At 44.4% G+C, this 13,603-nt stretch overlaps 2 protein-coding genes across 3 annotated transcripts; one reads left to right on the forward strand and one right to left on the reverse strand.

The window, feature by feature from the left end:
* Nucleotides 1-34: 34 nt before the first annotated feature.
* LOC148338734 (protein phosphatase methylesterase 1-like) lies at nt 35-12,720 on the reverse strand. Of its 2 annotated transcripts, none has more exons than XM_088293669.1 (16): nt 12,519-12,720; nt 9,994-10,162; nt 5,116-6,503; nt 4,166-4,342; nt 3,639-3,828; nt 3,254-3,311; nt 3,046-3,097; nt 2,323-2,477; nt 2,033-2,123; nt 1,892-1,957; nt 1,676-1,826; nt 1,311-1,473; nt 659-723; nt 402-466; nt 280-305; nt 35-155 (listed from the first exon to the last, which is right to left on the reverse strand). In XM_088293669.1, exons 4-16 carry the CDS (start codon nt 4,222-4,224, stop codon nt 151-153), a joined length of 1,146 nt encoding a protein of 381 aa, XP_088149795.1. In that variant the 5' UTR covers nt 4,225-4,342; nt 5,116-6,503; nt 9,994-10,162; nt 12,519-12,720; the 3' UTR covers nt 35-150. The 2 variants fall into 2 exon arrangements, with proteins under 2 accessions (XP_088149795.1, XP_088149796.1); XM_088293670.1 differs by having other exon boundaries at nt 4,109-4,342; nt 12,519-12,716.
* LOC148338735 (broad substrate specificity ATP-binding cassette transporter ABCG2-like) lies at nt 6,180-13,136 on the forward strand. The gene is made up of 19 exons (XM_088293668.1): nt 6,180-6,230; nt 6,756-6,809; nt 6,882-7,009; nt 7,472-7,531; nt 7,620-7,734; nt 7,983-8,135; nt 8,200-8,357; nt 9,373-9,475; nt 9,542-9,590; nt 9,668-9,766; nt 9,831-9,929; nt 10,007-10,152; nt 10,223-10,305; nt 10,762-10,851; nt 10,929-11,053; nt 11,204-11,358; nt 11,431-11,520; nt 11,765-11,841; nt 12,591-13,136. Exons 2-19 carry the CDS (start codon nt 6,774-6,776, stop codon nt 12,736-12,738), a joined length of 1,914 nt encoding a protein of 637 aa, XP_088149794.1. The 5' UTR covers nt 6,180-6,230; nt 6,756-6,773; the 3' UTR covers nt 12,739-13,136.
* Nucleotides 13,137-13,603: the final 467 nt, after the last annotated feature.

Consider the following 13,603-nt stretch of genomic DNA (forward strand, 5'->3'; position numbering starts at 1 on the left):
AGGAAGGAAAAAAAAACAGCCTTGGCTACTAGTATTCAAATTGACAGTCCATTTTAATTTTTAGTGGTGTCACATCAATGATGAAGATAAAGTTTAGAGTTGTTTGAAGCATTCAGATCCCTCCATCCTCTTTCTGTTTGGTTCTTTTTGCTATTCTGAAAGGCAATGCGTATATAGAGTTGTTTTTTTTTTTTATGTTTTTGCTGTAGCTGCTCCTTAAGTGGCTCCACGTGCACACTGCATCCTTCACTTGTGAGAAAAGAGTGGAATGTGACTTACCATTGGATTTCAAAGAAGAGTTTGGACTGGGGAGAGAATATGAAAAGAAAAGCCATGAGTCGTTCTTCATTTTACTCTGATCAAACGCACTTTTCCTTCCTATTTCCATTGGTTATTTTTACCTTGTTTCTCTTCTGGCTTCCGCAAACTTGTGTCGCAACAGGAACGCGGCCACGGCGTCAGCAACCTTCACATAATCATTAAAGTTATTTATGAGCAATATTTCATGGAAGATGGTAAACATTTCCCTATGCGAGCATTTAAGCTTTTAAAAAAAAAAGTGTTCTAAGTGGGCTGCCTTCTATGCCAACATTGAAACAGCCTTGATTTCTACCAGTATTCGCATGTATTCCTTTTCAAACCATTTTATTTTTCTTACTTTGTCCGGTTGGTCTTCTTGCACTGCATGACCACAAGGTGGCAGCACCTGCATCATGAATTTACCTGCAGACAAACATACTTATTTAGGGCACCTTGAATTTTTAAATCTCAACGCCACCCCATTTGTCACTGCCCTCCTTCACACGCTGATGGGCGGGGCGTCTGACTGACAGACAGCAGCAAGTCGCGATCTCCATGGCAACAGGAGTGAAGATACATAAGCGGCATAAAATAAGAGAGAGTCTACTTTGGCCACAGCAGGGCTTCGTTAACTTTTTGGCGTCATGCCTACTACAGGGATGTCCGACTCAGGTACTCGAGGGCCCCAATCCAGCTTGGTTTAGATGTCTCCATTTAAGGAGAAGGAGACGTCTGAAATATTGTGGATAGGGGCCCTCGAAAACCAAAGTTGGACACGCTTGGGCTACCCTTCAAATGCCATTGGAATTAAAAAGTTGCCTATGATTTTTTTGGGGGTTGGATTCAAACTTTGTACTGTCATGAGTTAGTTTGAATCTTGATGACACCAAAGACAGAGACAATCTGATCCTCACTAGTATTCACATAAAATCAGAAACCCACTGATCGCCATTGCCGATGAAGCAATTAGCGGGTTCACGTCGTGCCCAGCATGGCAAACAGTGGCTCACCTTGCATCTGACCGATGGTCAGGTCTCGGTCCAGCCGGTCTATTCCTGCCAACAGGAGGAGTTTGGGTAGGTTGCAGGCCAAAAAAAGGTTGGAAGTTCCCCGAAACCAGCCGTCCCAGTACTTCTCGGACTTGGACAGGTCTACACGCCATTTATAGACGCTCTATAGAAACGCGCCAAAGGATTGTCACCTCGTTTCGTCTTGGGTTCATGATGTCAAAGTGTGAATGCAGCAGAAACTTATTCAAAAACAAGTAGAATGGAATTAGGAGAAGCAAAAAGTACTGAAATATCACCCAAAAGCTCAACATACAGATTTATTTCATAATAGTGAATGTGAGACGGAAGCATGCGCGTCTCCATACCTGGCCTTCTCCGTCGCCGCCGGCCTCCGTGGCGGCGTTCTCCTCATCATCGACGTAACTTCGGTCGTAGAATTCCTCATTCCGGTCCTCCACCGCATCATCCCTCGCTGGGCCGGCCCTCTCCAGGGCGTCGACCTCCTCCGCCTCACACCTGACACACAGCCACAAACTTGCGTGCAACCAGCGGCGGAGCCGCCAATCAAAAGCAAAACCAACCTTTTGATCTGACCAACCATCGACACTCTGGCAGATTCCAGGTTCCGAATTTGTCCGCTCTTGACGCTAACAGAGGATGAAATGCAAAAGGTCTCGATGGAGGCGGGGTCTTTAACCGTAATCGGTTCAAAGTTGGCTCACCTCCACTCGATGGCGTGGTCCAAAGACTTGAAGGATTTAGGTCTCCCCTTCAGGAAGTTCTGGATGCTGTGAAGCGCCTCCATTGCACTTCCTGCCGCGTCCGTTGCAGGATGGACAAATAGCCGCCGAGCGTACGGAGAACCCGTATTCATCGCAGGGATAATTCAGACCGAGCCGCACAAAACAGGCGAAAATACGTCTAAAAATGTTGCTCCCATGTTTTTAAATATGCATAAACCTGCAACTTCAAAGAAAGCAAATCCGCGATAAAAGGTGAACAACGCCCTCACCCTCCACTACGTCAATGGCCACAAGTCCAACGGCGGTGGGCATCAGAGCGTTGCTGGCCACGTGGACGGCGATGGCCCCGCCCACACCGTGGCCAATCAGGACCACGGGAGGAGGGATCTCGCCGTGGCAGGCCCGGACCACGTTCGCTACATCGCTGTGAGTAGCATAGGACGTCGGCTTAGGATCTGGTTAGCGGAGCGGCCGCTTTGTGAGTATGCACTTACCTGGGTTGGAATAGTTTGGGATTTTCTTTCATTATTATAGTTAGTTTTGTTTTTTTGTTCAAAATTCAGTTTAAAATGATTTTTAATAAAACAATTAATAATTTTAATAAAAAATATTTCTGAATAATTTTAATAAAAATATTCTCAATAATAATTTTAATACAAATATTTTTGATAAAAAATATGTAAAAAAATTATTTTAATAAAAAATATTTTTAATAAGAAAACGGCGCATTTGTTTTATACTTTGCTTTGTTTTAGTTGACTTTTTATTACTTTTAAAATGATTATTTTTTTAAAAATAGGAGACACTTGTTGGGTGCCAAATTAAGAAATACATAACCCTGTTTTGGACGATTAAAAACAACAGGGTTTTTTTTTTGTTTTTTTTAAACACCCTCATTTTAAATTTTATTAAATTTACATAAATGTTTTGTCTCCACCGTAATTGTCATTATTTGGTTGCTTTTTATTAACTACAATAACCTTGGTGCTTACCTTGACATGGTTTGAGTCGAGAAGTCGTCCGATTGGCGGACCAGAGTGTCACCTAGACAGGAGGACAAAAAAAAGAATGAATCCACTTTTTTATGACAGGGGCTAGTGAATATTTTTACAATTCAACATTGGATTTTACATTATACCGATGCAAAAAAAAAAAAATACATGTGAGGTGCACGTATGCACATGGACATGTAAGACTCACCGTGCCCCCTGAGGTCCATGGCGAGCACCTGGCAGCCTACTCTAGCAGCAATGGCCATCTGCAACGCACAAAAGAGTCGGCAGTCCATGACGCGCTGGCGCGTCCAATGGCGAGCCTTTGAACCACTTATTCCATAACCTACTCGAGCGCCGAATAGTCCATAAGCAATTCGGCAAACAAGTAAACATGTTATTTGAGGCAAAACTGTGCACTAGTTGATATCTGCCTGCTACTAGTCATTCCGATGAACGCTAAATGTTTAATCGTACAATTGTAGGTCAGAAAATATCAGTAGCACAGTTGTCAACTCGTGCACAGTCCTGCTTCAATAGTATCATGTAGTTGTTCAGCTCAGCTTCCCGCAGCGGCCTGAGGTCACACTCACGGTAAAAACGGCCCAGGACAGGGCCGAATGTCCTCCTCCATGCAGAAGAACCAGCAGGGGACCCTCGTGTCCCGCTTTGTAAACCCTAAAGACGTCTCGACTGTCAGCCTGGCCCACGCTCACGTCCTCCATCTGCTCAAAATATTCCTGCCATGACACGGGCGAGTAGTCCAGGTTCTGGCCCACGTCGCTGGTCAATATGGAGGCACACAAAACGACAAACTTACTGAACTCAACTCATTTCACAACAAGCAGTTTGGCAGATAATAATCAAGATGACAATTAGACTGCCTCCTGGTGGCCAAGGCGAACACACCAGGAGGAGCAGCACAATGAATTGGATTGCCGTATTAAATCGAGAAGCACAATTAAACTGTCGACTTATTGACTTTGTATTCCATTGCTACTCCAAGTTTTTAATCAGGGACAGAGACACAATTTATAAAAAACTAAAAAAATGGGTGACTTACTGCTCCTTGTCAAAGTTCTCCTCCCACATGATTGCTCCTCAGTCGCAGTAGTCTCACCAGGCTTTTCCCTCAAACGTCTCCCACGCGCTCCACGCCGTCCGGCAGAAGAACGACATCCATCCAGCGAATAAGAAGAGCACGGATACGCACGGCAGAACAATAACCAGTCAGCTGGTCGTGTCAGGCGTCATCTCGTTGGCGGTGGCCCATCGGCTGACGGCGACAGGAGTGGGCCTGCAGATTGACGCGCTTCAAACTTTTTCACGTATGTCATTTACACTTGTGCGTATAGGTTTGCAGAATTTAGAAGTCGTGTACCGTTCGCTAAAGAAAACATCACATAGCAGGCATTTGTTTGAGTCTTAATGGGATTCAAATTAAACGAACTTGAACGATCCAAATTTATAAGGTCGTCTACTGTTCATGTTAAATTGTGCTTTGCCGCTCCTCAGTGGCCAATTGAAACCCATTTTGCAAATTTTCATAACTTATCTCACATTATACAGCTGTTAGGCAAATAGTCAACAATTTAAAAAATAAATTTAAATTTAAAATGTATAATTTTACTCCCAGTTGAAACGTAAGAGAATTACACAGCTCCCGCTAGCTTAATATTAACGGAAAATGTTTTTGCTGACATGAATGCTTAGCATCAATAGTGGCAGCTTTACAACCCTTTTATGCTGTAGATATTGTCTTTAACCTTCAAGAAAAATGACGAACATGACATTTCATTAACTTCACTGGGGAAAGATAATTTAAGTGTTTTTTTTTTTTTTGGTACCCGTGTGGTCACAGAACAAATCGAATTTCTACCTCACGAAACCACTGAATATCCAAAGTTCATTTTATTGCTGTTTTCCAATGAATTTGAAAGGTGAAAATTATTAAAAGGATAGTCATTATATGTTTATTAAATACTATTCAGCGAAGGCTCATAAAATCAATTCAAGTCCTGAAGGTTAAAAGTTCCAACCAGAGGCATGATTTGACAACAACTCCAGTACCTGCATTTCACTTTCAGTTGGAAGTGACACATGCACAGCCGCAGCAAGCATTCCCCTCAGGTGTGAATGACAGACAGTATCCTAGGAACCAGCAGGGGAAGACTCCCGTCCTCAACTATCAGATTAAAAAAAAAAAAAAAAATCCATCCATCCATTTCCTTCCACTTATCAGAGATCACGGGGGTAGCAGCCTAATGGGGAAAGTCCAGAAATACAGTATATACACAGTCTGCTGACCTGAGACACCGGGCAAAAAAAACCTCTAAAATACACCGAGAGCCAGAATAGGAGTTGAGTGCTCCCTCTTACGAGTACCAGTCAAAGCAGCAGCATTTTGGACCAACTGGAAACGCTTGAGGGAGGACTGGATGAATCCAAAATAAAACACATTTAACAGTAATACAGCTGAGATGTAACCGAGGCATGGATTACTGCTTGTAAGTGCTGTTGTGAAAGGAGAGGCTTTAGTTGAGCCAGCTGCCAAAGATAACAAAAAAAAAATAAAAAAATATAAAGCTGGATTTACCAAAAGCACCAATTTCGGTCCAATTTAAAGGTTTGAGATTGTTCGCTTTGGATACGTTGTCAGGGTGCCCAAGCCAAAAGGGTACGATGTACAAAAAACACACACCATGCTTTCTTCTCATTAAAAAAAAAAAAAAAAAAAAAAAAGCAAATAGAATGAAAACACCAGGGTCCCCAAAACAGAACCCTGTGGAACACCATATGGGGCGAGACAGCCGCTTTTCACGACACAACAGAAACACATCTCCACATTTGCAACCAAAACAGCTCGCAGAAAGTGCAACAAACAATTACTCTTCACAATGTTTGCTACGTTAACAGAATTATCTTTCGTCATCAGTCTCATGCGGTGAAATTCTGTTACTCTTTTTTTTACTCGGGTGTAGAAAATGAGCAAGACACCTGCACACCGTAGCTATCAGGAACGCGGCTCACACCTTCAGTTATAAAAACGGGCTGCGCACGGCAGTAAAAAAAAAAAAAAAAAAAAACTCCCATTGATGTGAACAGCACACACATGCAATCGTTCCTGCAGTGCAGCAGCGCTTTGAGTTTGGATGACAGCCGGAGCCTGATTGTTGCCGCGCACGGTGAGTGATCCCTTTTTCTTCTTCTTTACCATTTACAAAGTGAATACCAACGCGCGTTTTAAGTTTTAAAATGAGCACAGTAGTGGAGTGAAACGAAGGAGGTCAGAGGTCAAATAAGGAAGGCTTTGAAAAGCTCTGTGTAACTCCTCCACAGATCAAGGACTTTGAGATGTTAGCACGCTCGCGGCAGGCGCAGATTGTTCAGCTCTTGCTTTGAAAAGTCGGCTTCGGGGAAGTCGCCCACAAGAACTTGAGTGATGGAGCTCGGTCATCCTGAATCGGACATGCAAAAAGATCGTTATTATTGGTGTGCCACTTTACACGATTATGACATAACGCACGCTACAACTTCAATGCCAACACCGACAACTGTCAACTCCCAGAAAAGTTACACGTCATTCCAAATTAATTTGAACTGGATGAAAGGTGCTCGTACATTTCTGCGACTTTGCTTGTTGGCAGTCGGCCGTTCTTCCGCACCGATATCGTGGCGATTACCAAATTAATCCGTTTTGCATTTTGTAGGAGGGCGATCAAGGAAGGATGGAACCGCAGCAGAGAAATGCCGTCAAAGACCAGGTACCTTATCCCAACGCCGTAATATCAAGAAACAAGCTTCAAGTCTGCTTTTGTGCGCTTTTTGGTCTTCAGTGTGCCGGTCCGCCGCAACAAGGCGCCACGGTCAGCTTCCACAACATTCACTACAAGGTGACACAGGCCGCAGGATGTTTGTGCTGGAGGAAGAAGAAGACCACCAAAGAGATCCTCATTGACCTCAAGTGAGAAACTCTTTTGAACTGGGAAGCGAGAATCGGTGTACGTGCTGGAGGACCAGGAAGGAAGCGTGCTTTGTTCGACACGCGCAACAATGAGCTGGGCTTTAACCAATAAACAAATGGTTCCAAAACGAAACAGAGAAGTTTCAGTCCACGCAAAATGTCGGGCGTTCCTTATCGAGTATCCTTGTCATTATTTTTTAGATGACAAAAGATCATAGCTTTGGTGAGAAGCGTAGAGAGTGTCGTGAATATCGTGTCTGAACAAAGGCCACACCTGGTGTGTTTGTATCTCCGATGTTTTACTATCCAGCTCATGTAATCATTGACCAATCCAAGCTGAAGGTGAAGGCCAGTTCAAATCAATAAACACGTGCGGACAGCTCATTCAGCAGAGCTCACTTTCTGAGGTTATTTTTTTAATCATTGCTTGATACCGTCAAAAAGATTTGCTTCCCTGCGCAGTGGGATCATGAAGCCAGGCCTCAACGCCATCATGGGAGCAACCGGAAGTGGAAAGTCATCGTGAGTGCCGTAAATCAACAAAAGAAAAAAGTCCAGAAATCAAATTCATCATCATCATGTGATGTCACGTTTGTTTTGGGGCTTGAAGGTTCCTGGATGTTTTGGCGGCCAGGAAAGATCCTGCAGGTCTGTCCGGTGAAGTCCTCATTGACGGCGCCCCTCAGCCGCCCAATTTTAAATGTCTGTCGGGATATGTGGTACAGGTGAGCTAATTCGCTACAGGAACAGGAAACCGAGTGACTTTTAGGGGCGAATAAAAAAAATAGTCGAAACCTTTGACCTCATTGCAACTTAGAAACTCAGCAGGACTGGAATTCTAGTTCCAGTAGCTTGCTTGTACTTTCCACCGCAAATGGTTCATGCATTTAAAACAATATTCCGCACCGTGCACCACACAGATTTATTTTTTTTCCTCATTCTCATGGTCAACAACATTTACTTGCGGTCACAGGATGACGTGGTGATGGGAACCCTGACCGTCAGAGAGAACTTCAGGTTCTCAGCAGCACTCCGACTCCCATCGAGCGTTTCTCAAGCCGTCAAGGAGCAGAAAGTAGAACAACTGATCCAGGAGCTTGGACTGACCCGCGTGGCCGACTCTCGGGTGAGACTTGGAAAACGGGAGACGAGAGTGTCAGCTTGTGTACTAACGTCCCCATAATGCGCAGGTGGGAACACAGCTGATTCGCGGCATCTCTGGGGGCGAGCGGAAGCGCACCAACATTGGCATGGAGCTCATCATCAACCCGCCCGTTCTCTTCCTGGATGAACCCACGACCGGTTTGGATGCCTGCACTGCCAACTCTGTGCTGATGCTGCTAAAAAGGTGCATGCGCACACATCAACAGAAAACAAGTCAAGGCGGCACGGTGGACGACTGGTTAGCATGATGGCCTCACAGTGCAGAGGTCGTGGGTTCGATCCCGGCTCCGGCCTTCCTGTGTGAAGTTTGCATGTTCTCCCCGTGCCTGCGTGGGTTTCCTCCGGGTACTCTGGTTTCTTCCCACATTCCAAAAACATGCCTGACAGGTTGATTGGACACTCTAAAGCAGGGGTCCTCAATCCTGTTCCTCGAGGGGCGGTGTCCTGCAGGTTTTCCATCTCTCCCTGCTGCAACACAGCTGATTGAAATGATCAGATAATCAGCAAGGTCTGCAGAAGCTAGATAACGATCGCTCAGGAGTGTTGCACCAGGGAGAGGTGGAAAACGGCCAGGACACCGGCCCTCGAGGAACAGGATTGAAGACCCCTGCTCTAAAGTATGAGCGTGAGCGCTGATGGTTGTTCATCTTTGTGTGCCCTGCGATTGGCTGGCAACCAGTTTAGGGTGTCGCCCGCCTACTGCCCCAAGACAGCTGGGGTAGGCTCCAGCACCCTCCGCAACCCTTGTGAGGACAAGCGGTACAGATAATGGATGAAGTCAAGTCAATATGATTCATATAGCACCAGAACTAAAATTATTTCAAGACACTTTACTCACTGAACAAATCAAGAACCTCACCCCTCCTTTTCTGTATTTAAGAAAACCAACTCAACCACACACTAACCCTAACCTACAAAAGAACCCAGGTTCTGTCACTTGCCGTTTAGATTGAAATGGAGACACAGACGAGTCACAAGAGGTTCTAGAGCAGGTGTGGGCAAACTACGGCCCGGGGGCCACATCCAGCCCGCCAAACGTGAAAAAAATTAAATGAATAAACCTTGTTCATGTTTTATTTTCTAAATACTGTGGTAAGCCAAAGGTATGTATTTTGTTTTAATGCTTTTGTTCATTTTCATTTAAAATTATTTTTTTTTTTTTTCTCCGATGATTTTCTGCCTCATTTTCATGTCTGCAGGATGGCCAAGAGCGGGCGCACCATCATCCTGTCCATTCATCAGCCTCGCTACTCCATCTATCGCCTCTTTGACAGCCTCACCCTGCTCGTCAACGGCAGACAGGTCTCTTGCACCACTGAGGTTAATTGTGCTCGAGTGACTTCTGACACTGTTCAACTACTCACTCAGGTGTACCACGGCCCGGCACACGGCGCACTGGACTACTTTTCGGAAATCGGTAGGAGGGGAACCACTGTTATCTACTCTTATCTGAGTATCTTTTCTGAGGTCTCACATCTGAACTTCCTTTCTCAGGGTATGTTTGTGAACCTCACAACAACCCGGCAGACTTCTTCCTGGATGTGATCAACGGGGACTCCACGGCAATTGCCGTCCGCAGCGTAGACGGAGAAGGTGTGCCGCGAGATTACGTTCTGTGTGTTCAGTTTTGTGTCACTACCTCTAATCCTACTCCTAGATTCGGACTCTGTGTTGAAATCCAGGCAGGGAATCGAGGACAAACTGGTGGAGGAATACAGAAACTGTTCTGACTTCAAGCAGACCAAAGCAGAGTTGGGTAGGGACAAAAACATCACAGCAAAGACTCACAAAAAGAAGCAGAAATAGAAAGAAAAACTCACCGTCTTCCGTTAGAGAGAATCATTCAAGGGAAGAAGACGAGCCACTCGATTCTCTCCAGAACCATCACCTACAATACCAGCTTCCTGACGCAGTTCCGCTGGGTGCTGAAGAGGACATTCCGCAACCTCCTGCTCAACCCGCAGACCTCCATTGCTCAGGTGAGAAAGCCTTAACCGCAAGCAACAAGTGGGAATGAGAAGAACTGCGGCTGAGGCACTTCTTGTTTAGGTCGCAGTTACGTTGTTCCTGGCTCTGGTCGTCGGAGCCATTTTCTTCAATGTCCAGGAAGACCAGAGCGGGATCCAAAACAGGTTATATTCTCTTCTTTTCATTTGGGATCAGGGATCACAGCGGGCAATCGTCCTCTTCTATCTCTTTACCACCTTCCTTCCTCTCTCCATCGGTTTCCAGTATCCTCTGTCAGAAATCGTATCCATTGCCTCCAGTCGTCACATGTCCAAACGATTTCCGTCTAGCGCCTTGAGCTTTGCTCGCAAACATTCCAATCTGTGCTCTCCCTCTAAGGTACCCCTTTCTTGATTACATCCATCATGGTCACACCCAAAAGTATCTCAGTAGCTTCAACTCTGCCACTCCCAGCCACCGTCTCCTGGTCATTGCCAGGGATTCAAATGATGAAGATGAAGCACTGACGTCGACCCTTTGCTTCTGTCCGGCCTGTGCTCTTTTCTCCACGCTCTCCATTGCTGTAAGAAATAGTAACAGGTTCCGGGTGAAATTGTATCCCATTGTTGGTGCGTTTCCAGGTTCGGCGCCCTCTTCTTCATCACTGTCAACCAGTGTTTCAGCTCCTTGTCGTCGGCCGAGCTCTTCATCGCAGAGAGGAAACTCTTCATGTGCGTTTGATGCAGAAGAACACGTAAATGCATGAAAATGTGCATGTGTGACGCTCTCTCACTCTCTATCGATGCAGTCATGAGTACATCAGCGGCTACTACCGGGTGTCTGTCTACTTCCTGTCAAAGATCCTCTCCGACATTCTCACGCTGAGGACCATCCCTGCAATTGTCTTCAGCTGTGTGGCCTACTTTATGATTGGTAGGCCATTCATCAGCCAAATGTCTGGCTTTGCTCATCTTGTTTTCTTCAGTATACAACAGTTGCTTCCCCGCCCCCTAAATTAAATGGTAAGCCAAAGTCGTAGATAAAGAACTTAAAAAAAAAAAAACGTGTATGAATTTGGTGCAGGCCTGAAGCCGACGGCGGAGGCGTTCTTCCTCTTCATGTTCACCGTGACTCTGGTGGCGTACACCGCCACGGCCATGGCGCTGGCCATCTCTGCCGACCAGACGGTGGTGGCCATCGCCAACATCTTCATGACCATCGCCTGTGTCTTCATGATGGTGACGCTCGCACCAGTCGTCTTCAAGCACGGAAACAGATAAACGGCCACAATATCGGTTGGGTGCTTTCAGATCTTTGCAGGCTTGCTGGTCAATCTTCCTTCCATCGTTAGCTGGCTGGCTTGGCTGAAATACTTGAGCATACCACGCTATGGGCTTGGTGTAAGTCAGACATCCATACACCACCTATCATATAAATGTCGGTTTATTCTCAATCATCCAGGTTAGTTAAGCAAAAAAAGTTGAATGTTAAATTATTCAATTTAAATTATTTTATATTTTGATCAAAAACAAAAAACTCAACTCTCATATGAAAAGTGAAGAGTCTTCAAGAACCAAGAAGAGTCCCGATGCCTTCATTTGAGTAAGCGCACATATGCGCCACAAATTCATTCTGGGTCTCCAGGCTCTTCAGGTGAACGAGTTCTACGGGTTGGACTTCTGCCGCGGCCTCAACAGCAGCAGCCTGCCACCGGGAACAATGTAAGAACTGTAGCCATGAAAGGCTCGCTGTATGTCTTACCTTTAGATTACTTCATTTTCTTTCCTCCCACACGACTATCTAAAATAAATCCGCTGTCACAGCTTCAATAAAGTAACCCACAGGCGAGGTGGCAAAATTTTTCTTAACAAGCGCACCTGTTCCAATCAACAAAACATGTTGATGAGCCTGCGCACACATGAGATTCCATGCTGGCCTGTACATAAAGAAATGGCCACCAGGCGGAGCCATTGCTCATTTTTAAATGAGTTTGTCTTCAGGCAAAAAAAACCAATAGGCTCCGACAGTTTGAATTCGATGCATAATTCGTGAAATATAGTTGATATAGCCTATATTGTAATCTTATATCACCGTGCAGCACCATCATCGACAGAAATCAAACTTTCAAATGTTTTTCAATCGCTCATACACTAAAAAAACTGCTAACGTCTTTTACGTCAGTTGATTATGACGTCAGCACCTGCCATCACATCCAAGGCTGCACTCAGGACGACACAACAACCACACCAAAAGTTTTTAATACTACACACAAGGAAAGGACTATTAACATCCGCTTCCCAAAGTCTTTTTCAAAGGTCTTGAAAGGAATCATTAAAAAAAAAAAAAAACAGCAGACTAAGCAATTTAATCGTCGGGAATGCACCTTGTATGCGCTTACCTTTGTGGTTGGAGTTTAGGGAATGTGAAAAATATTTTCCTGAGTGTCCTTTGTTTTGGGATATTTGCCCAGTTGCAAAGGAGAAGACTTTTTGGACGACCAAGGCGTGGAATACTCGGCTTGGGGCTTCTGGCAGAACCACGTGGCCCTCGGGCTCATGACTACGTGCTTCCTCGTCATCGCTTACCTCAAACTGCGATTCATCCGGAAGTTCACCTAGACCACCTTGGACACGCCCCCCCCCCCACTCCAAAAAAAAAATCTATATTGAAAAGAAGTCCTAAAAGTTTGAACAAAAGGCCATCAACTTGCCTCTGTTCGGACACAAAAATGCAATGCACAACTTACACTCACATTAATTGTACTACGTTCTATTATTTATTACCTTATCGTATTAACTTGATTTATATTCTAATTTGTCATATACATGTTAAATATCCATCTATAGATGCTATGTATTCCTAGCTGAATATTTTTATCATTACTGGATTTCTGAGTAGGTTTGTTTTAAATGTTTTGATTTCTTAGTTTGAAGCCATTTGAATATTTTTTACTTTACATAATTGCGAAAGTTATTTCTGATGTAAGGTCACGTCAATAAAAATTAACCACATGCAATTTTTAAAATGTGTTTTTTTTTCTTGATTTCTGTGTAGCTTGTCGGTCATCCACACAGTAATCTGGAAAGCTTGAATCGAGGCTGTTGTTTGATTGATTTTTTTTGTTTTGTTTTGCGAAAACATTCAAACATGACTGAGACATTTATGTTATTAGGATAACAATTTGTCATTTTTGCAATGACGCTGGTTTGCTGTGTTCACAAGGAAGCATTTTTCATCACATTTTGACCTGATGACATTTTCGACAAAGGTGCGATAAGGTCAGGAGATTTAACAACGTTTTTTTATCCTGCTCATCTAAAAATAGATATTTCGTTTCAATAGAGGCGGTAAGCGGTTCACACAATGGATAGATACTTTTTCATTCTCAACTAAAAAGTATCGCAGACAGTAATTTTTTTCATGCACCACTAGAGGGAGCCCGCATTTCACTGGCGCTGTCCCTCCCACCACTGTACTGAATGT

This window comes from Idiotropiscis lumnitzeri, chromosome 4 (genome assembly GCF_059441095.1).
Source record: "Idiotropiscis lumnitzeri isolate Australia: NSW breed Sydney's pygmy pipehorse chromosome 4, RoL_Ilum_1.0, whole genome shotgun sequence".
Classification (NCBI taxonomy): Eukaryota; Metazoa; Chordata; class Actinopteri; order Syngnathiformes; family Syngnathidae; genus Idiotropiscis; species Idiotropiscis lumnitzeri.